This window comes from Phascolarctos cinereus, unplaced genomic scaffold (genome assembly GCF_003287225.1).
Source record: "Phascolarctos cinereus isolate Bilbo 61053 unplaced genomic scaffold, phaCin_HiC Scaffold_4;HRSCAF=312, whole genome shotgun sequence".
Taxonomy (NCBI): Eukaryota; Metazoa; Chordata; class Mammalia; order Diprotodontia; family Phascolarctidae; genus Phascolarctos; species Phascolarctos cinereus.
In genome coordinates, this window is record NW_027555847.1 from 265,436,444 (window position 1) to 265,451,621 (window position 15,178).

At 41.7% G+C, this 15,178-nt stretch overlaps 1 protein-coding gene across 1 annotated transcript; it reads right to left on the reverse strand.

Moving 5' to 3' along the window:
- Positions 1-3,892: 3,892 nt before the first annotated feature.
- EXOSC3 (exosome component 3) lies at positions 3,893-13,476 on the reverse strand. Its single transcript, XM_021004594.2, has 4 exons — positions 13,078-13,476; positions 9,886-10,035; positions 7,202-7,353; positions 3,893-6,270 (listed from the first exon to the last, which is right to left on the reverse strand). The coding sequence occupies exons 1-4, from the start codon at positions 13,384-13,386 to the stop codon at positions 6,069-6,071; spliced, it is 813 nt and encodes a 270-aa protein (XP_020860253.1). The 5' UTR covers positions 13,387-13,476; the 3' UTR covers positions 3,893-6,068.
- Between the last annotated feature and the right edge of the window lie 1,702 nt (positions 13,477-15,178).

Genomic DNA, 15,178 nt, shown 5'->3' on the forward strand with positions numbered 1-15,178 from the left:
ATCCCTGATACCTGAGGGGACCCCTACATGAAAACCCTAAAATACCTTTTTCCTGTTTTGATTTTCTCTCTCTTTCATTATTGTTTCTCTTATTTAAGGCACCCAAATTCAGGGGGATCCAGAAGTCCTATATTTTATTCTGAAAGAAAATAATTTTTCAATTTGGTACTCTCGGCTCTGAGGTACCCTGAAAAGGGTAAATTTGCAAGATGTTACAATCATTATAGTAAAAACTATAATGTATAAAAATATGGGTGACAGCATGAGGGATCATGAAAAGATACCAAATTATATTTTTATGTATAATAGATTTTTTAAAAATCTATCATTGCACCTCACCTAATATTGTTTCTGAAAAAAAAAACTTGTCAGACAAAACAACAGTGTAGGGCCAGCCAGTATTTGTTCCATAACAATGGTGATTGAAATGAAAGATGAAGTTCTTGGATGCCAAATTTTCTACTAGAAAAGGCCCAGAGACTCTTTTTCTGCATATCATCTTTGTTATTTCTGAGTCATCTTAGTCATGTCTGACTCTTCGTGACCCCATTTGGGGTATTCTTGGCAAATGGTTTGCCATATCCTTCTCCAGCTCATTTTACAGTTGAAGAAACTGAGGTAAACAGAAGTTGTGACTTACTCAGGGATACAAAGCTAGTAAGTGCCTGAAGCTGGGTTTGAACACAGGTTTTCCTGAGTGCCGGCCCAGTGCTCTATCCACTGTATCACGTAGCTGCCTCTCATAGGGATTTAATGCTAAAAAGGACCAGAGATAGTCCAACCCCTTCATTTTACAGATGAGGAAACTGGGGCCCTGAAAAGTAAAATAACTCTCAGACCAAATAGTAATTAAGGGTCAGAGCTGAGATTTTAGCCCAAATGTTGACTTTAAATCCCTTTTTCTTTCCACTAACCCACACTCTATGATTCTTAAAGGTATTATCACTTCAGGTTTTTTTTCCCCTTCTGGTTTTAAAAAGCTTATGTTGGAATATAATTTAAATCAAAGTAGGTTACGTGGGGTACAGTATTGGGCAGAGACCTCATTTATGTTCCCCCACTCTTTCTTTCCTCTCCTGAAGTCTCTGATAATGAAGTGACTCTTCTTGCCCCCACCTGCCTTTTATGTCATCCTCACCCATCTTGTCCAGCAGGTGGCCCCTTAATCATCCTTTTTCTGGAGTCATTTTTTTCCTATTGGTTCCTTCCCTGCTTCCAAGGATACTCCAAATCTCCCCTATCTTAAAAAAAAAAAACCCTCTACTGGATCCTACCATTTCTGCATTCTTTCCCTCTCCTCTCTTTTCAGCTAACCTCCTAGAAAAAGCTATTTATACAATGCCTCTACTTTCCTGTCACCCTTATCACTAACTGTTCTCTCTGACATTTTAGCAATGATCTCCTAATTGCCAAATCTGATGATTTTTTCTTAGTCCCCAAACTCCTCACCTTTCTGCTGCATGCCACTGTTGACCGTCTTCATTTCCAGCATACCCTCTTCTGGGTTTTCAGGAAATTCTCTACTGCTTCTCCTACCCTACGGCTCTTTGGTCTCCTTTGCCAAATTATTGTCCCTATCAAGCCCCTCACTGTGTCTGTGCTTCAAGGCTCTTTCCTGAGCTTCAGTCTTATACCACCAAATGCCTCATATTCCTTTCAAACTGATTGTCCTAAAGACAACCTCAAGCTCAGCATGTCCAAAGCAGAATTTACTTTCTTGCAAAACTCCCCTCTTCCAGTCTTACCATACTTGATTCCTTGCCCCATATATTTGCCAGATTTCGCCCTTTCTACCTCTACTACCATTCCTACCTGACCCCTTCTCTTCACTCACAACTATAGCTGTAGTTCAGGCCCTCATCCCCATTTGCACTGACTATTGCAATGCTTTCCTAATTATTTCCTGCTTCAGGTCTTTCCCTGTTCAAGTACATTCCTTACTTAGCTGCCAGTGAATTTGCCTAAGCACTGATCTGATCATGTCACTCACCAAATCATTTAATTCCAATGGCTGTTACCTCTAGGATAAAATTAACTCTTCTGTTTAGTTTCACAACCCAGCCTTTCTTTCTAGCCTTATTATACATTACCCTCTGTCTAGCACTTAAGTGCCAAACACTGGTGATAAAAATGGGACAGTCCCTTTCATCAATGAGAGATTCTAACAGGGTGGACAACACCTAGAGGAGAGTGGGTGGTAGCCAAGCTCAGTAGTTCCTGGTATGGGAAGTCAGAGGTGGGAAGGGCAGTTAATTGACAGGCCCCTCCTTGAGGCAATGCTAGTGTCAATTTGAGTCAGGTGTCAGAGCTAGAGATTGGGGGGCAGGGTTCCAATACCTGACCCAAAGAGTAGAAGTGGCCAGGTAAAGGTGAGGCTGCACAATCCCACGGAATATAGGGCAGGGTCGCTTGGCTTCTCCAGGGCACCGACCCTAGTGTTCCAGTTTTGAGGGAGAAACAATTGGAATGCCAGGGTAGAAAATGGCCAGCATGAAGAATCCTTTAGTCCAGTCCCACTGGCATACCATTTATGTGCCTTTCTCCCGAGTGTTCCCGGAATCGGGTCTGCCTCCTTCCTTGCCTGAGCATAATTTTGATCTCTGAAACTTTTTTTTCCTTCTTAAGGATCATGCCTTAAACCCACTCTGGCTCTCATAGATTGGCCAATAGGTCCCAGGCAAGAAGCCCCACTTGGTCATTGTTTGGGCCCTGATTGGCTAAGAGTGAATGTGAATAGCAATTATTTGTTTTGGCCAGAAACCCTGGGGATCTTCCTGTTCCTGATTTTTTTTTTTTTTGACTAGGGGTAGAGAGCATTCTTAGCTTCATTTCTTACCTATCCTTAATCACTGACTGGGTGTTGCTTCTAATCAAACTGAGACCTGTTAAAGACCTTAGCTTAAAGGCCAAGGTCTCCCACTGCATCCAGGGCCATCTCCAGTCGTCCAGTTGATGCTTGCCACTGGGACCAGATGGCTCTGGAGGAGAAAGTGAGGCTGGTGACTTTGCACAGCCCTGCCTCACTTAAATACAATTCACTTGCACATCATGGCATCACCTCCCTGATGTCATGGTCCTCTTCAAGAATGAAGGACAAACATCACCACCATGGAATTCCTCTTGTACTTCAGATTGACCCCTCACCTCCCAACTCCCTGCCTATATTTTTGAGTTCTAAGAATCCAAGTTAACTCCAAGGTATTAACTCTAATACCTCTGGGGGAACAAAAGCTAAAAGCTTACTTCCTCGGTTTATGTATCTTCTCTTCTTTACTCCACTGTGATGTTTTATTTCATCTATATGTATCTAAACAAAGTTAGCAATACATCAGCTGTCACATTTTAATAAATTTCATTACAAAGAAAAAAAATAACCATTCTACATTGTTCTATACCCTTTTTATATATGTAAATCAAGGGCAGAGATCCAGTTCTGCCAGAGGCTAACCCTAAGGCTCCAAAGGACCACCAATTTCCCTCTATAAGGGGAAAGCTGCCAGGTGAAGAACCAGCTGAAATTAGGCTTAAATGTTTTTTAACATTGGCCTGTCAAGTTTTAAATGGTTAACTGTTTTTAAATTGTCACTGTTGGCATCATAAACTGTTTTTAACACTTAGTAAATGTTCCTGTATGCCTCAGTGTCAGCAATTAAGTCCCAAATCCAGTATATTGTATCCTGCCATCAAATTAAAAGTCCCTTGACAAGCATTTTTACTACCCTGAACCTTTAAGATCCCATTTTATATTTAAGTTTGATGTCTGATTGTGTGGTTTATTTATCCTAAGGCCTAGCTAAAGGACAGAAAGGGACTGAAAACTAGTCTTTTCTAGGACCTACAAAGCAACGTCGATTCAGTGAAGCCTTTGGTTCAATCAACCAATACACAGACGTTTTTGGAATTTTTTTTTTTATTTAAGGGTTTTTTTTAAATTTAAAAAATCATTCACAAATACCATATCCATATATTTACTTTATGTCATGAAGCAGAATGGCTTAGGTGTTTGGAATTCCATTCTCACATTTAAAATGCAACTGGATTAACCAAAAACTGGGATTTTTGTTGCTGCTGTATTTAATATTTTCCACACTGAAGATACAAGGTCATTTGAAAGCATCCCTTTTGATTACAACCACATAATAAAGTGTCTTTCTTAGATTACATGTGTGTTACACAAATGGTTTATCTTAGGAGAAGAGAGTATGAAGGTAGAAGAAAGGAAGGAGGAAAGGAAGAAGGAAGCAGGAAAGAGGAGAAAGGGGTTCTGTAAACTGCTTTAACTCTGAACCAAAATAACAGTTAAGTGAAGCCAGGAACTAGGAGTCAATAATAATGCTGCTGTCCAAGTGGACTGACTTTAAGTGGCTAGTTTCCAAGAAACCCTGCGACTATGCTGGCTTCCTTCTAGCTATGGGTATCCTCAACCTTAAAGCTTTGTCTTTTATCTTCCTGAATACTTTGCAAGTGGAAAGTAAACTCTTCCCTGATGAGCCCTCAGGTTCTAAGAGACACAGATGTTTCTAAGAGACCTACGAGATGTTTCAAGGTCCTTGCAGAATCTGAATGAGACACACCGCCAGATCCCAGGGTCAGCTCTTATGACCCATTTTAAAAATGATGATAGGAAACACAGCATCTCACTACTGACTATTTACACTTGAGGACAAATACTAGGGCTAGATGCATATGTGGCAGTAAGTTTTACACTCCTTCCATCACAACACAAAGTCAACTTTATTTGAATAAACCTGAATTTAAAAGTTGCTTACCAAACATGTACAACCAAAAAGGTAACTCTTAAAAAAGCAAAGACTCAATGAGCATTTCTTTATGTTCAAATGGGCACAGATCTGCACTGCTGTGCAAGCCCCCAAAGCACCTCACCCCAGTGGAGATAAAACCAGACTGCAGTTTGCAAAATAGTTAAAACAAACACAACCCTCTAATCTGCCTAATAAAAGGGGTTCCCTAGTATGGATTTTGGTTGGGGCAGAATTATGATTGACAGACCAATGGAAATGAAGCTGATTAATTCTCTAAAGTAATACCCATTTTCTACATTTTATAAAGAGACATATTTTTAAATTTGATCCTATTTTACTTGTATCTGTTTACATAAAGGAATTGGGGGGTGAGAGGGAAAGAAAATGACCTGTGAACTGGTGGGAAGGACTATGCCACTGTTTGATCCCTACCCTTAGAAACGGTATCTAATTCTACGTGTAGGTCAACAGACAGGCCAACCTGTCGGGGAGTTCTTTCCTATTTGCTTCTTGGAGCCACAGTAACCCAGAACCAAACATGCAGGTCAGAAAAGGTGAGGAAAAGCCAAAAGAAACAATACTGGAATTTTAACAAAGTCTAGCCAGGGTTTCTAAAGTGAAACAGAGAAAGCTGAGAAGGGAAATGGAACACCACCTCATCCTCAGGAACTCCCATCCTCAATGATGACAGCAGCTTTCATTCATCTGCAAGAAACCATGTGCTGCAAAAATGATGTGAAAATGAAAACGAAGAAGAAAACAGGGAGGGAAGGAGAGGAGGGGAGGGAAGAGGCCAAGGCAGTGTGGAAAAAACCAGCACAAAACCGGCACTAGATACAACAAAGCCAAGAACGTACTAAAAAGCACTTAACAGCTGATGTGCATTCACAAGCTCTGTGTTTTCAGTTTCAAGAGAGGGTAAATGTCAGGTGGCAGGAATGGTAACTGCAGGGCTGGCATCCAGAGTAATGAAATGTGCTACTGTCTTGCTCAATAATTCTCCCCCCATTTCCTCCCAACCTCAAGCTCATTCTTGCTCTTTGTTAACCATTTCCTCTTGGGGCCTGGCTCTGACAAAGATAGCTGAGTTGGGACTGGCTACTTAACTGAGGGGGGTATACCCTCAGATAATGGCTTTCTTACTAATAATAAAAATCAAAACCAAATGTTTTTATCATACATTATCCTGAGGAACTGATGAGAAGGGAAGGTTTCATCTGAAGATGAAAAAGTTCTTATAAAACCATCAGTGTTACCACTAGCTCATATCATATTCTACATAAAGAATGAAGCAGAGAAGTAGCGTCAACTTTCTGACAATCTGGAAAATATCTGCTTTCTTTGTTCTGTGGTCATGTGTTCACAAGCTTCCAAAACATTTGCCAGAATTAAAGTCTGTTGAATAGTTCTTGCTTTTACCCATATTCTTCCATTCATTCCAAATACTATTTCCAGTGGGTAGAGTTTTCCTATCTCCTGGATAATTTCACATTCAGGAGCTAAGAGCCTGGTGTGGGATTGGAGAAATAAATGAAGTTAAAAAAAAAAGAAACACCCCAAATGTCTCTCTCTGATGTCAGTTATAAACTATGACAAATTACTTGTACTTTTCTCCCCCTAACCAATCTTCACCCCCTCCTTCCATTTCTGAACCATGTGAGAAGTTTCTGATAAATAGAGAATCAACCCCCACATTTTACCACCTTTGTACCAAAAACCACAGTTAAGACCTAATCTGTAAAATAAGGAAGTTGGATTAGATGATCTTTAAAGTTCCTTTTAGCACTAATTCTAGGACCCCTTTCCTCTTTAACTCCCAGAATGCTTTTAATGCAGAAATACTCTAGAAAACTCACTTTAAAATATAAAGTGAATTGAGGCAACAAGTATTTACGGAATACCTACAAATACAACAATGCACTCATAACAACTGGATTTAGCTGATCGTGGATGCTATCCACCCCCCCAATGCCATAATAACAATAATTTATACAACACTTTTGAGGTCTGTGAAGTGTTCGCCCAGTGATTATGCCTGCTGATGAAGAGAGTGAGGCTCAGAGAATGAAGGGATTTGATCACACCAGCTGGTGTCAGAGCTAGGACCGAAACCCAGGGTTCCTTGTTAAGTTACATCCCGGGACACCATCATCTCTAGACTAAGTTCAGTGTTTAGGATTAGGAAAGAATTCTTTCAAATCATGATGATACCACTTATGTTCCTCGTAACACCATGGTGTGACATGATGGTATTTAGAAAATTATAAAGCAGTATAGTATATGAATTTTAAGTGTTATTATTAAGGGAAGAAGCTACTGAAATTTCTTTTACCTTGCAGGAAAAATTCCAGGCTACCAATGCAAAACAAAAAATCAAAACTAGGTTATTTTCCCTGGAAAGCATACTGAAGGCAGAAAGGCCAGGCCACAATACTTACTTTCTGATTAAACCCAGCGTCACCTTAAACAACAGGCCATCCTGTCCAATTACACCCATTCCATTTGCTCTTCCATTGCTATCAATACAGACCATCTCTGGTTCCATGTCTTTATTGGCAACAACAAATTGGCCATAAATGAGATCTCCTACCTAAAACAATTAAGTGTTACATGTGATGAGATGCAAGGCAGCAAATATTCCATCCCAAAATCCACTTTCTGGTTGCTATTCCCTATCAATCACAAACAGCTAACAATAAATTCAACAAGCATTTATTAAGCACTAATATTAAGACAAAACAATAGTTGATGACTTGTAGCTAATGACAAAGTGTTGGTGATTGATGGGACATTTCCCTTGGCCAACCATTAGATTTTCCCACTTCTGGAATTGTACCTCATTCTGTTTTTGTTACTCCCTTGATGGCTACAAAAGCAATTCTTCAAGCAGAAGGGTCCCTGACCATGAGGAAGGTCTTGGACCCAAATGATAAGAAACTGAACATGCTCAAGACGTCTAAGTGATTTTTGTTACAGCCTGGAGTTTTGTGGTCCACACAAGACTGTGAGGCCCTTAAAATACCAAACAGGAGTTTGTATTTTATCCTACAGCCATCAAAAAAGCCATAGAAACTTCTTGGGCAGGGGAGCTTATGTGATCAAAATTGGGCTTTAGAAAGATCAACCAACTGGGGTAACCTCAGGGTCTGGGTGATCTGACACCCCGTTAGGTGTTCTAGTCTATATTTCTGGACCTCAGGACTACTTTGAAGTCATGGAAAGATAACAAATCATTCTTCCACAGGAGTTCCTCAAACCAGGAGGGCAGCATGAATCCAGAAAATTCCTCCAGGTTCATACTTCCAAACTAAATCAACAGGCATTTATTAAATGCTAAGCCCATAAAATAGGGACAAGGACTGGTCCTGTAATGTCAGTGACTACTGAAATTACTGGATAAGGTAATTCCCTCTGACAAGGCAGTGTGGCCCTTTCTTTGCAATCTTACAGAGTTGCCTACAACACTGAAAAGTTAGTGATTTACCCAGAACATACTCCTAGTGTGTCAGAGGCAGGATCTGAACCTAGATCTTCCTGTCTCCAAGGCCTGCTCTGTATTTCCCTCTCACAGATACTGGGATACAAAGGCAAAATAAAAACAATCTCTGCCTTCAAACTTACATTCAACTGGATATACAATGTTCAAGAGAATTTCTGAGTTACCTCTCATCCTCACACTTCTGGCAGATTTGCAGTTTCAGGCTGAGGAAGACCCCTCCTACATGTAAATTTCAGGACAGCAAATCTGCCCAGAGCAAAACAATTTTTGCAGCAGGGTTTTAATTTTCCACTCTAATCCCAAAATGGGCAACTTAATGAAAATTCCTTACCAAACAACAAATGGATATTTATTGTTTTCACAATTACAGCTTGGCCTATGCTACTTGAAGAGTCAGATTTTGAGGGAATGTCAAGCAATAAGTTAGTATGCTCATTTAGGGAGAGAGTTCTGGTAGCTGCTGCTACTCAACACTTAACTTATTAACACTGCCTTGCCTGGCAGAGGAGCTGAAACAAATGAGGAAAAAGAACAGCATCAGAATGAAGCTAATTATATAAGTCTTAAATAGTTCTAAATACACTATCTAGATATCTGGGTAAAATCATGGTGCAGAGGTGACACTGACTTCAGAATAGTTCTTTCAGATACATGGAAGAAGGGACAAGATTAGGGAACCAGCATTTATTAAACACCTACTATATACCAGGCAAGGTGCTTGATGTTTGTCCTTCCCTCTCAAAGAGGACCGTGATATTACCAAGGTGATGTCATGACTTGCAAGTGAATTAGATTTACCTGAGGGAGGACTGTGCAAAGTCATTAGCCTCACTTTCTCCTCCAGAGCCATCTGAGCAAGATTCAGATTAGGACAACTGGTGATAGCCCTGGATGCAGTGAGAGACTCTAGCTTTTTTAAGTTAAGGTCTTTAACTGGGCTCAGTCTGACAGAGGCAACATCCATAGGGTGATTAAGGCTAGGTAAGAAATGAGACAACAAAAACCCAACAATCTGGGAGGGAAAGACCCTCAGGGTTTCTGGTTGAGATCAAAACAACTGCTATTTACATTTACTCTGAGCCAATCAGAGACAAAACTATAACCACTAAGTTGGGCCTGGGCTGGGACTTATTGTTGGCCAATCAATGAAAGCCAGAGTGAATTGGGCTTAACTGCATTGTACTTAAGGAAGAAAGGGAGAAAAAAAAAAGAAAGGGAGGAGGCAGCTAGGTGGCCCAGTGGATAGAGTACCCGGCCCTAGAGTCAGGAGGACCCGAGTTCAAATCCAGCCTCAGACCCTAGCTTTGTGACTCTGGCCAAGTCACTTAATCCCAATTGCCTCACAAAAAAAAAAAAAGGGAAGCAGTAAATCTCTAAGATAACTTTTGAGGTTTCAGGGATCAAAATGTATGTTCCTTTGGGCAGAGCACCTGCAGGAAAGAGGGAGGGGAACGGGAGGAAGGAAAAGAAAGAAGGGAGGAGATGAACTGCCCAACTGGAACTGGCCAGTTGGGTCCCCAGTGGGGCAGCCTGTACTATTCTGACAATGTGCTAAGCACTTAACAGATAATCTAATTTCATCTCATGATGTGAAGTCACTAAAAATAACAGACCCACTGTTACCTGCACATTTGGTCTATTTCTTTTGGTCGCTCCTTCAAATGCCAAGTAAGACAGAGAAGCTGGTTCACTCCCTCCAACATCAACCTTGAACAAGTCACCAGATTTTGCAGTCACAATGCCTATCACATGGTCTCCTTTAACAGGGACGTACTGCAAGAGAAAAGTCACAAAAGCACAAGCATACAGACATCTGAAAATTGAAAAAGATTTTCACCAGCAAACCCTGCAAATAGATTTTTACACTTATGCTTTTAAAAGACTACATAATATTTTAACATTTAAGTATCAATATTATTTTATAAATGCCACATTGGTCCAAATATAGGCAATGCTTAAGTACAGGCTATATCTCTAAATGAGACCTCTTTAAAAGGAAAAAAAAACATATAGCTATATGCTGAAAAATGTAAGCTGTTTGAAGGCAGCAACTGTCTTGGGTTTTTTTTTTTTTTGCCCTTGAATCTACAAGCACTTATGAGAGGTCATGGACAACAATTTACCAAACAGGCAGGGAGGGACAGGCTGTTGTCTTTGAAGAGAACATCTGTACCAATTAGATCACATAGGTCCAGGTGAACATATATGGCACTCAGTCCAGTACCTTGCATACAGCAAACAAGTTGCTATTTTTTGAATTATAAATTCCAAATATAGAGAAAAGGTACAAACCAATACAGAATAATCCCAGTGATGAATTTATTAATAACTAAATTTATTTTCAAACTATCTCAGACTGAGATATTTATCCACTAATTTTATCCAGATATTATATCTATCCACTGAGTTATATATTTCTCCATATAAATGTCATTATGTTTATTTCTCTGACATTTTAGAAAAATACTTTCAGAGGAGAAATTTGGGCTACTTGGCTAATAAGTTGTCCATATACCACTCCACTCAATTAACACAGTGCATAGCAAGCACTTAACAAGTGTTTTGTTTATTCATTCAATTCACTAAATATTGATCCACCACACAGGCACTGAGGGAGATACAAAGATAAGACTCATCTCTGTCCTCGTGGAGTGTACATCTATAGTATGAACTAATATGACAGTGTACCTCTCTCCTTGCCTATTGTAAACTCCTCTAATTTGTCATCTTGCTCCTAGTATCTCCCAATCAACAATCCATCCTTAATGTTCTCTTCCTCCTCAAATATTCTTTGAATATTTACCTTTGTCTCTCCTTTACTCCCATCATTCTATAATTTTCATTGAATCTATTAATACACTTCATCTATGAATATGTTACTTATCCTCTCACTGTGAGGGCAAGAACTTTTTTATTTTTATCTTTGTATTCTTGGAATACATAGCATAATGGCTTGTATATGGTAGGCACTTAAATATTTGAATTCAATATCTGTGGCATGTGCTTAAGTTATAAGCAAAATGTTAGGTCCTGGAGAGAGGAGACAATAATCAACGGGGAGGTGGAGGTGCTGCAGAAAATCCATTACTAAGTATTTGTGACACACACTGTGCTATGCACTGGAGATACAAAGTTAAAAACTAAATAGTCTCTGTCTTCGAGGAAAACATAAGGGATCAAGACAGGTTTTATACAGGAAGTAGCAGTAAACTCAACTTTAAGGGATAGGGAGGTGATGGGTAAAGGTCATATTTCAGATCCTAGCAAAGGTGGGACAGTAGAGAACATGTTCTTTGTCCTTTAAGAGGACCAAGACATCAGGAAGGTGATGCCATGACTTGCAAGTAAATTGGATTTAAGTGAGGGAGGGACATGCAAAGTCACCAGCCTCACTCTCTCCTTCAGAGCAGTGGCAAAATATAGATCAGGACGATTGGACATGGCCCCACAGAGAACAGGTATGGGCAATATTAAGTAGCACAGCTTCACTAGACCTGAATAGTAAGGTGGGGTCAAACTTTAGGAGGAACTCTTAATGGCTGGCCTAGGAAATCTGAATTTTATTCAGTAAACCACAGACACCCAAGGAGGGGTTTTGGGTGAAGTCATATGACTAGGCATGCATAAATACAATTCTGAAGCCAAAAGGATGGTTTGGAGCAGGAAGGTCTCATGCAAGTGGTACTGAGAACTTTTCTGTGGCAGGGGCTCTCCAGGAATTTTCTGGTAGAGACAACAGGAGACAACAAAATAAAACTACATGAACACCTGTTAGCAGCTGGCTGCTAGTTCACTCACTGGATTGTGGTTAGGGTCAAATGATGGTATCATAAACAGCTTGAAGAGACCTGGGGGGCTATCTAGTCCAACACCATCACTTCACATTTTAAGAGAAAACTAAAAACTGGGAATAGATGATTTGATTGAGGTTACACAGTTATAAGCATCAGAGATGGGAGTGCTGAGGTCCTCTTACACCCTTTTCACTGAAGGATTTCTAAAATGCGAGCTATTATTAAATGTCAAAATCTAGAGCCTTTAAGTGATGAAGGAACTGTAAAGAAGAGCAGCAAGGTGCAGAGGAAGAGCTGATTTGGAGTCAATCAAGCTGGGGGTCTGAATCCAGGGCCTGATATTTACTACCTGGGTGATTCTGACTAAGTTGATTCACATCTCTGGGCCCCAGGTACCTCTTCTGTAAAAAGAAAGGGATGAACTAGATGATCCCTCCAGCTCCAAATACGACCCTGAAATGAGTAGTGGGGTACAGTAAGTTCCACCCAAAATCCCACTTTCCACAGGAAGTTGGCCAGTGCCTTCCCTACGTTATTTCCTGTTTATCCCCTCTATAACTGGCTTTGTATATATGTTTTGCATGCAGTCTCCCTGAATAGACTGTAAGCTCCCTGAGGGCAGAGACTGTTTTGCCCCTTTCGGTATCCCCAATGCTTAGCGCAAAGTCATATATCATAAATACTGATTGATTGATTTGACTCAGAGAGGTCTTCAGGAGGGTGGTGATCACCCCGTATGGTCTCTATGTAAAGGACAGCGACGGGGAAGTGCAGGTGGAGACGAGAGGCAGGGAGGGGAAAATGGGGAGGCTGAGGCCGGGTGCCCCAAGATTCAAGTCAGGAGATGCCTGGGCTAGGAGAGCCCTCAGGGAATGAGTGAATCCGGCTCTTCCGTTTTACAGGCGGGGAAACAGAGGCTGGAGACGCCGGATCTGAAGAGGGGAGCCAGGAGGGCGGAGTCCCGCCCGGGCCGGTCTCGACGTGCTGGAGCCTGGAGGGCCGGGCCGCCTCCTTCACTTACTCGTTTCTGCTGGGAGTCCACCCAGTACACGCCTCCGCCTCCGCCTCCGCCTCCGCCGGGCTCCTTGTGGCGGAGCCGGCCGCACTTGGTGACCAACAGGCGGTCTCCGCAGCGCCGCAGGCCCGGGCCGCACACCACGCGGGCGCGGGGCCGCACGACTGATCCCAGGCGCAGCGTCTGCTCCGCGGAGCCCTCGGCGCCAGGCCCCGCGGACTCGGGCAGCAGCAGTTCCTCCCCGGGCAGCACCACCTGCCCCAGCATGGTCCGCGCCACCCGCGGCCCCGAGCCGGGGATCGGTGCGGCCGCCATCACCCGGCCACCACCTTCGGTACACTTCTAGAGCGACCCCTGCGGGCCGGAGGACACAGGGGAGGAAGGAGGCCCCGACCCGTTCCTTCACCTGTGTCTCTATGGCCGAGGGAAAGAGCAGCCCCGCCCCTTCCGCTGAGGCTCCATACCCCGTGAGTGGAGGAGGAACAGCTCTGGACCCGCCCCCAGGACCCGCCCTTCCACTGTGGGTTCCATTCCACGTGACTAGACAACTGTGCCTTCCAACGAGGCCCACGCTTTCACTCTGGCTCCGCCCCTCCCAACCGCACATCAGACGCCGGACCACTTCTAGAACCCGCCCCTTTTCACCCGGGCCCCGCCTTTTGGGACCGACCAGATTGTCCAGGACTGGATCCTGTGTTTCACCCCAATTACCCCTTGTACCCCACGTCTTTCCTCTCTAAGTAGGACTTTTCTCGAGCAACAAAGCCTTCTCTGTATTCATGGGATCATAGGACTTATCTTGAGATCATTTAGTGACTAGATGAAATTATTTCTAGTCCAATTCACTCATCTTATTTAATTTTGTTTTACATCAAGGTCAATTCCAATGTAATTCTTCTCCTTCTCTACCTTTGCTTCTCTCCAAGTGAGACTTCCTTTCAACAAAGGGGAAAAAATTACCAAGCAAAATCAATGACACATGCAACAGTTCCTTCCTGTGGGTTTCCCCATCTTTCCCAACTAAAATATTTTAACATTTTAGAGGGAACCTCATGAGGCCCAGAAAGGGAAAATGACTTGCCCAGTGACACCCTAGTAATAAATAGTTCAGATATGATTCATATGCCAGATTTCTGATTCCAAAGCCTAGGTTCTTGCCTCTACACTTCTGTCTCTCATCAGCAAAGAGCTCTGTCTCCTGAAATGAAAACTCATTAGTTTGACTACTTTTTGCTTTTCTGCAAATTGCTCATTTTATAGTTAGTGTTTTATCCAGTATTGTAGTCTCAGAAATCCAGAGCCCTAGACCTTTTGAAAAAGTCCCAGTTTTTGAAACACAGACACACACACATAGATACAGCAAAACAGGCACAAAAAAGTGAGACAATTTAATTTTTAAAAATCATTCATACCCTTAAGCAAAGCTAGCAAGTGGTTGAGGCCAGAAGTGAACTCAGGTCCTGCTGATTCCAGGCCCAGTGTTCTGCTGAAAAAAAAAATTCACTACAGACACAAAAAAACTATTCAAATTTTATGAAATTAAAAAGCTTTTGCACAAACAAATATGGCTAAAATTAGGAGGAAAGATGGATTGCGGGAAAATTTTACATTAGTTTTTTTTGTTTTTTTTAATCTGAACCTAGAAATTTCTCCTGCTCTCCAAATCATCTGTAACTTGTTTTAAGAGCTGGTTGGGGTACCGAGATTAAGTGACTTGTCCATGATCACACTTGCTGGCTTAGAGCTTCATAGAATCATAGATCTAGTGGGGAAGTAACCCTTTGTATTCTTCAGCTGGGCAGCCCAGGGGATAGAAGGGTAGACTCAGAATCAGCAACACCTGAGTTTGAATTATGCTTCAGACCCTCACTAGTTGTGTGACCATGGACAATCTTTCTCAAAATTCCTCTTCTATAAAATGGGGATAATACCACTTACTTCAAAGAAAGCGTTTTGCAAACTTTAAAGCACTACTTAAATACTGATATTTAACCATTCCTGGCTCTAAGTCCAGCTTTCCATTCACTATATCTCACTGTAATAGTATTAAGTCTTTTTTTCATTCCTGAAAAGATAAGTAGCCAAAGGAAATGAACAGTTTTCAAGA

What these genes read in the sequence shown, in the direction of transcription:
- EXOSC3 (XM_021004594.2), bottom strand. Translation starts at nt 13,386, where the DNA reads ATGGCGGCCGCACCGATCCCCGGCTCGGGGCCGCGGGTGGCGCGGACC. An exon ending in TGGACTCCCAGCAGAAACGA is followed by an intron (nt 10,036 to 13,077) that starts GTAAGTGAAGGA and finishes TTTCTCTTGCAG; the next exon opens with TACGTCCCTGTTAAAGGAGA. An exon ending in ACGCTGGGTTTAATCAGAAA is followed by an intron (nt 6,271 to 7,201) that starts GTAAGTATTGTG and finishes ATCCCACACCAG; the next exon opens with GCTCTTAGCTCCTGAATGTG.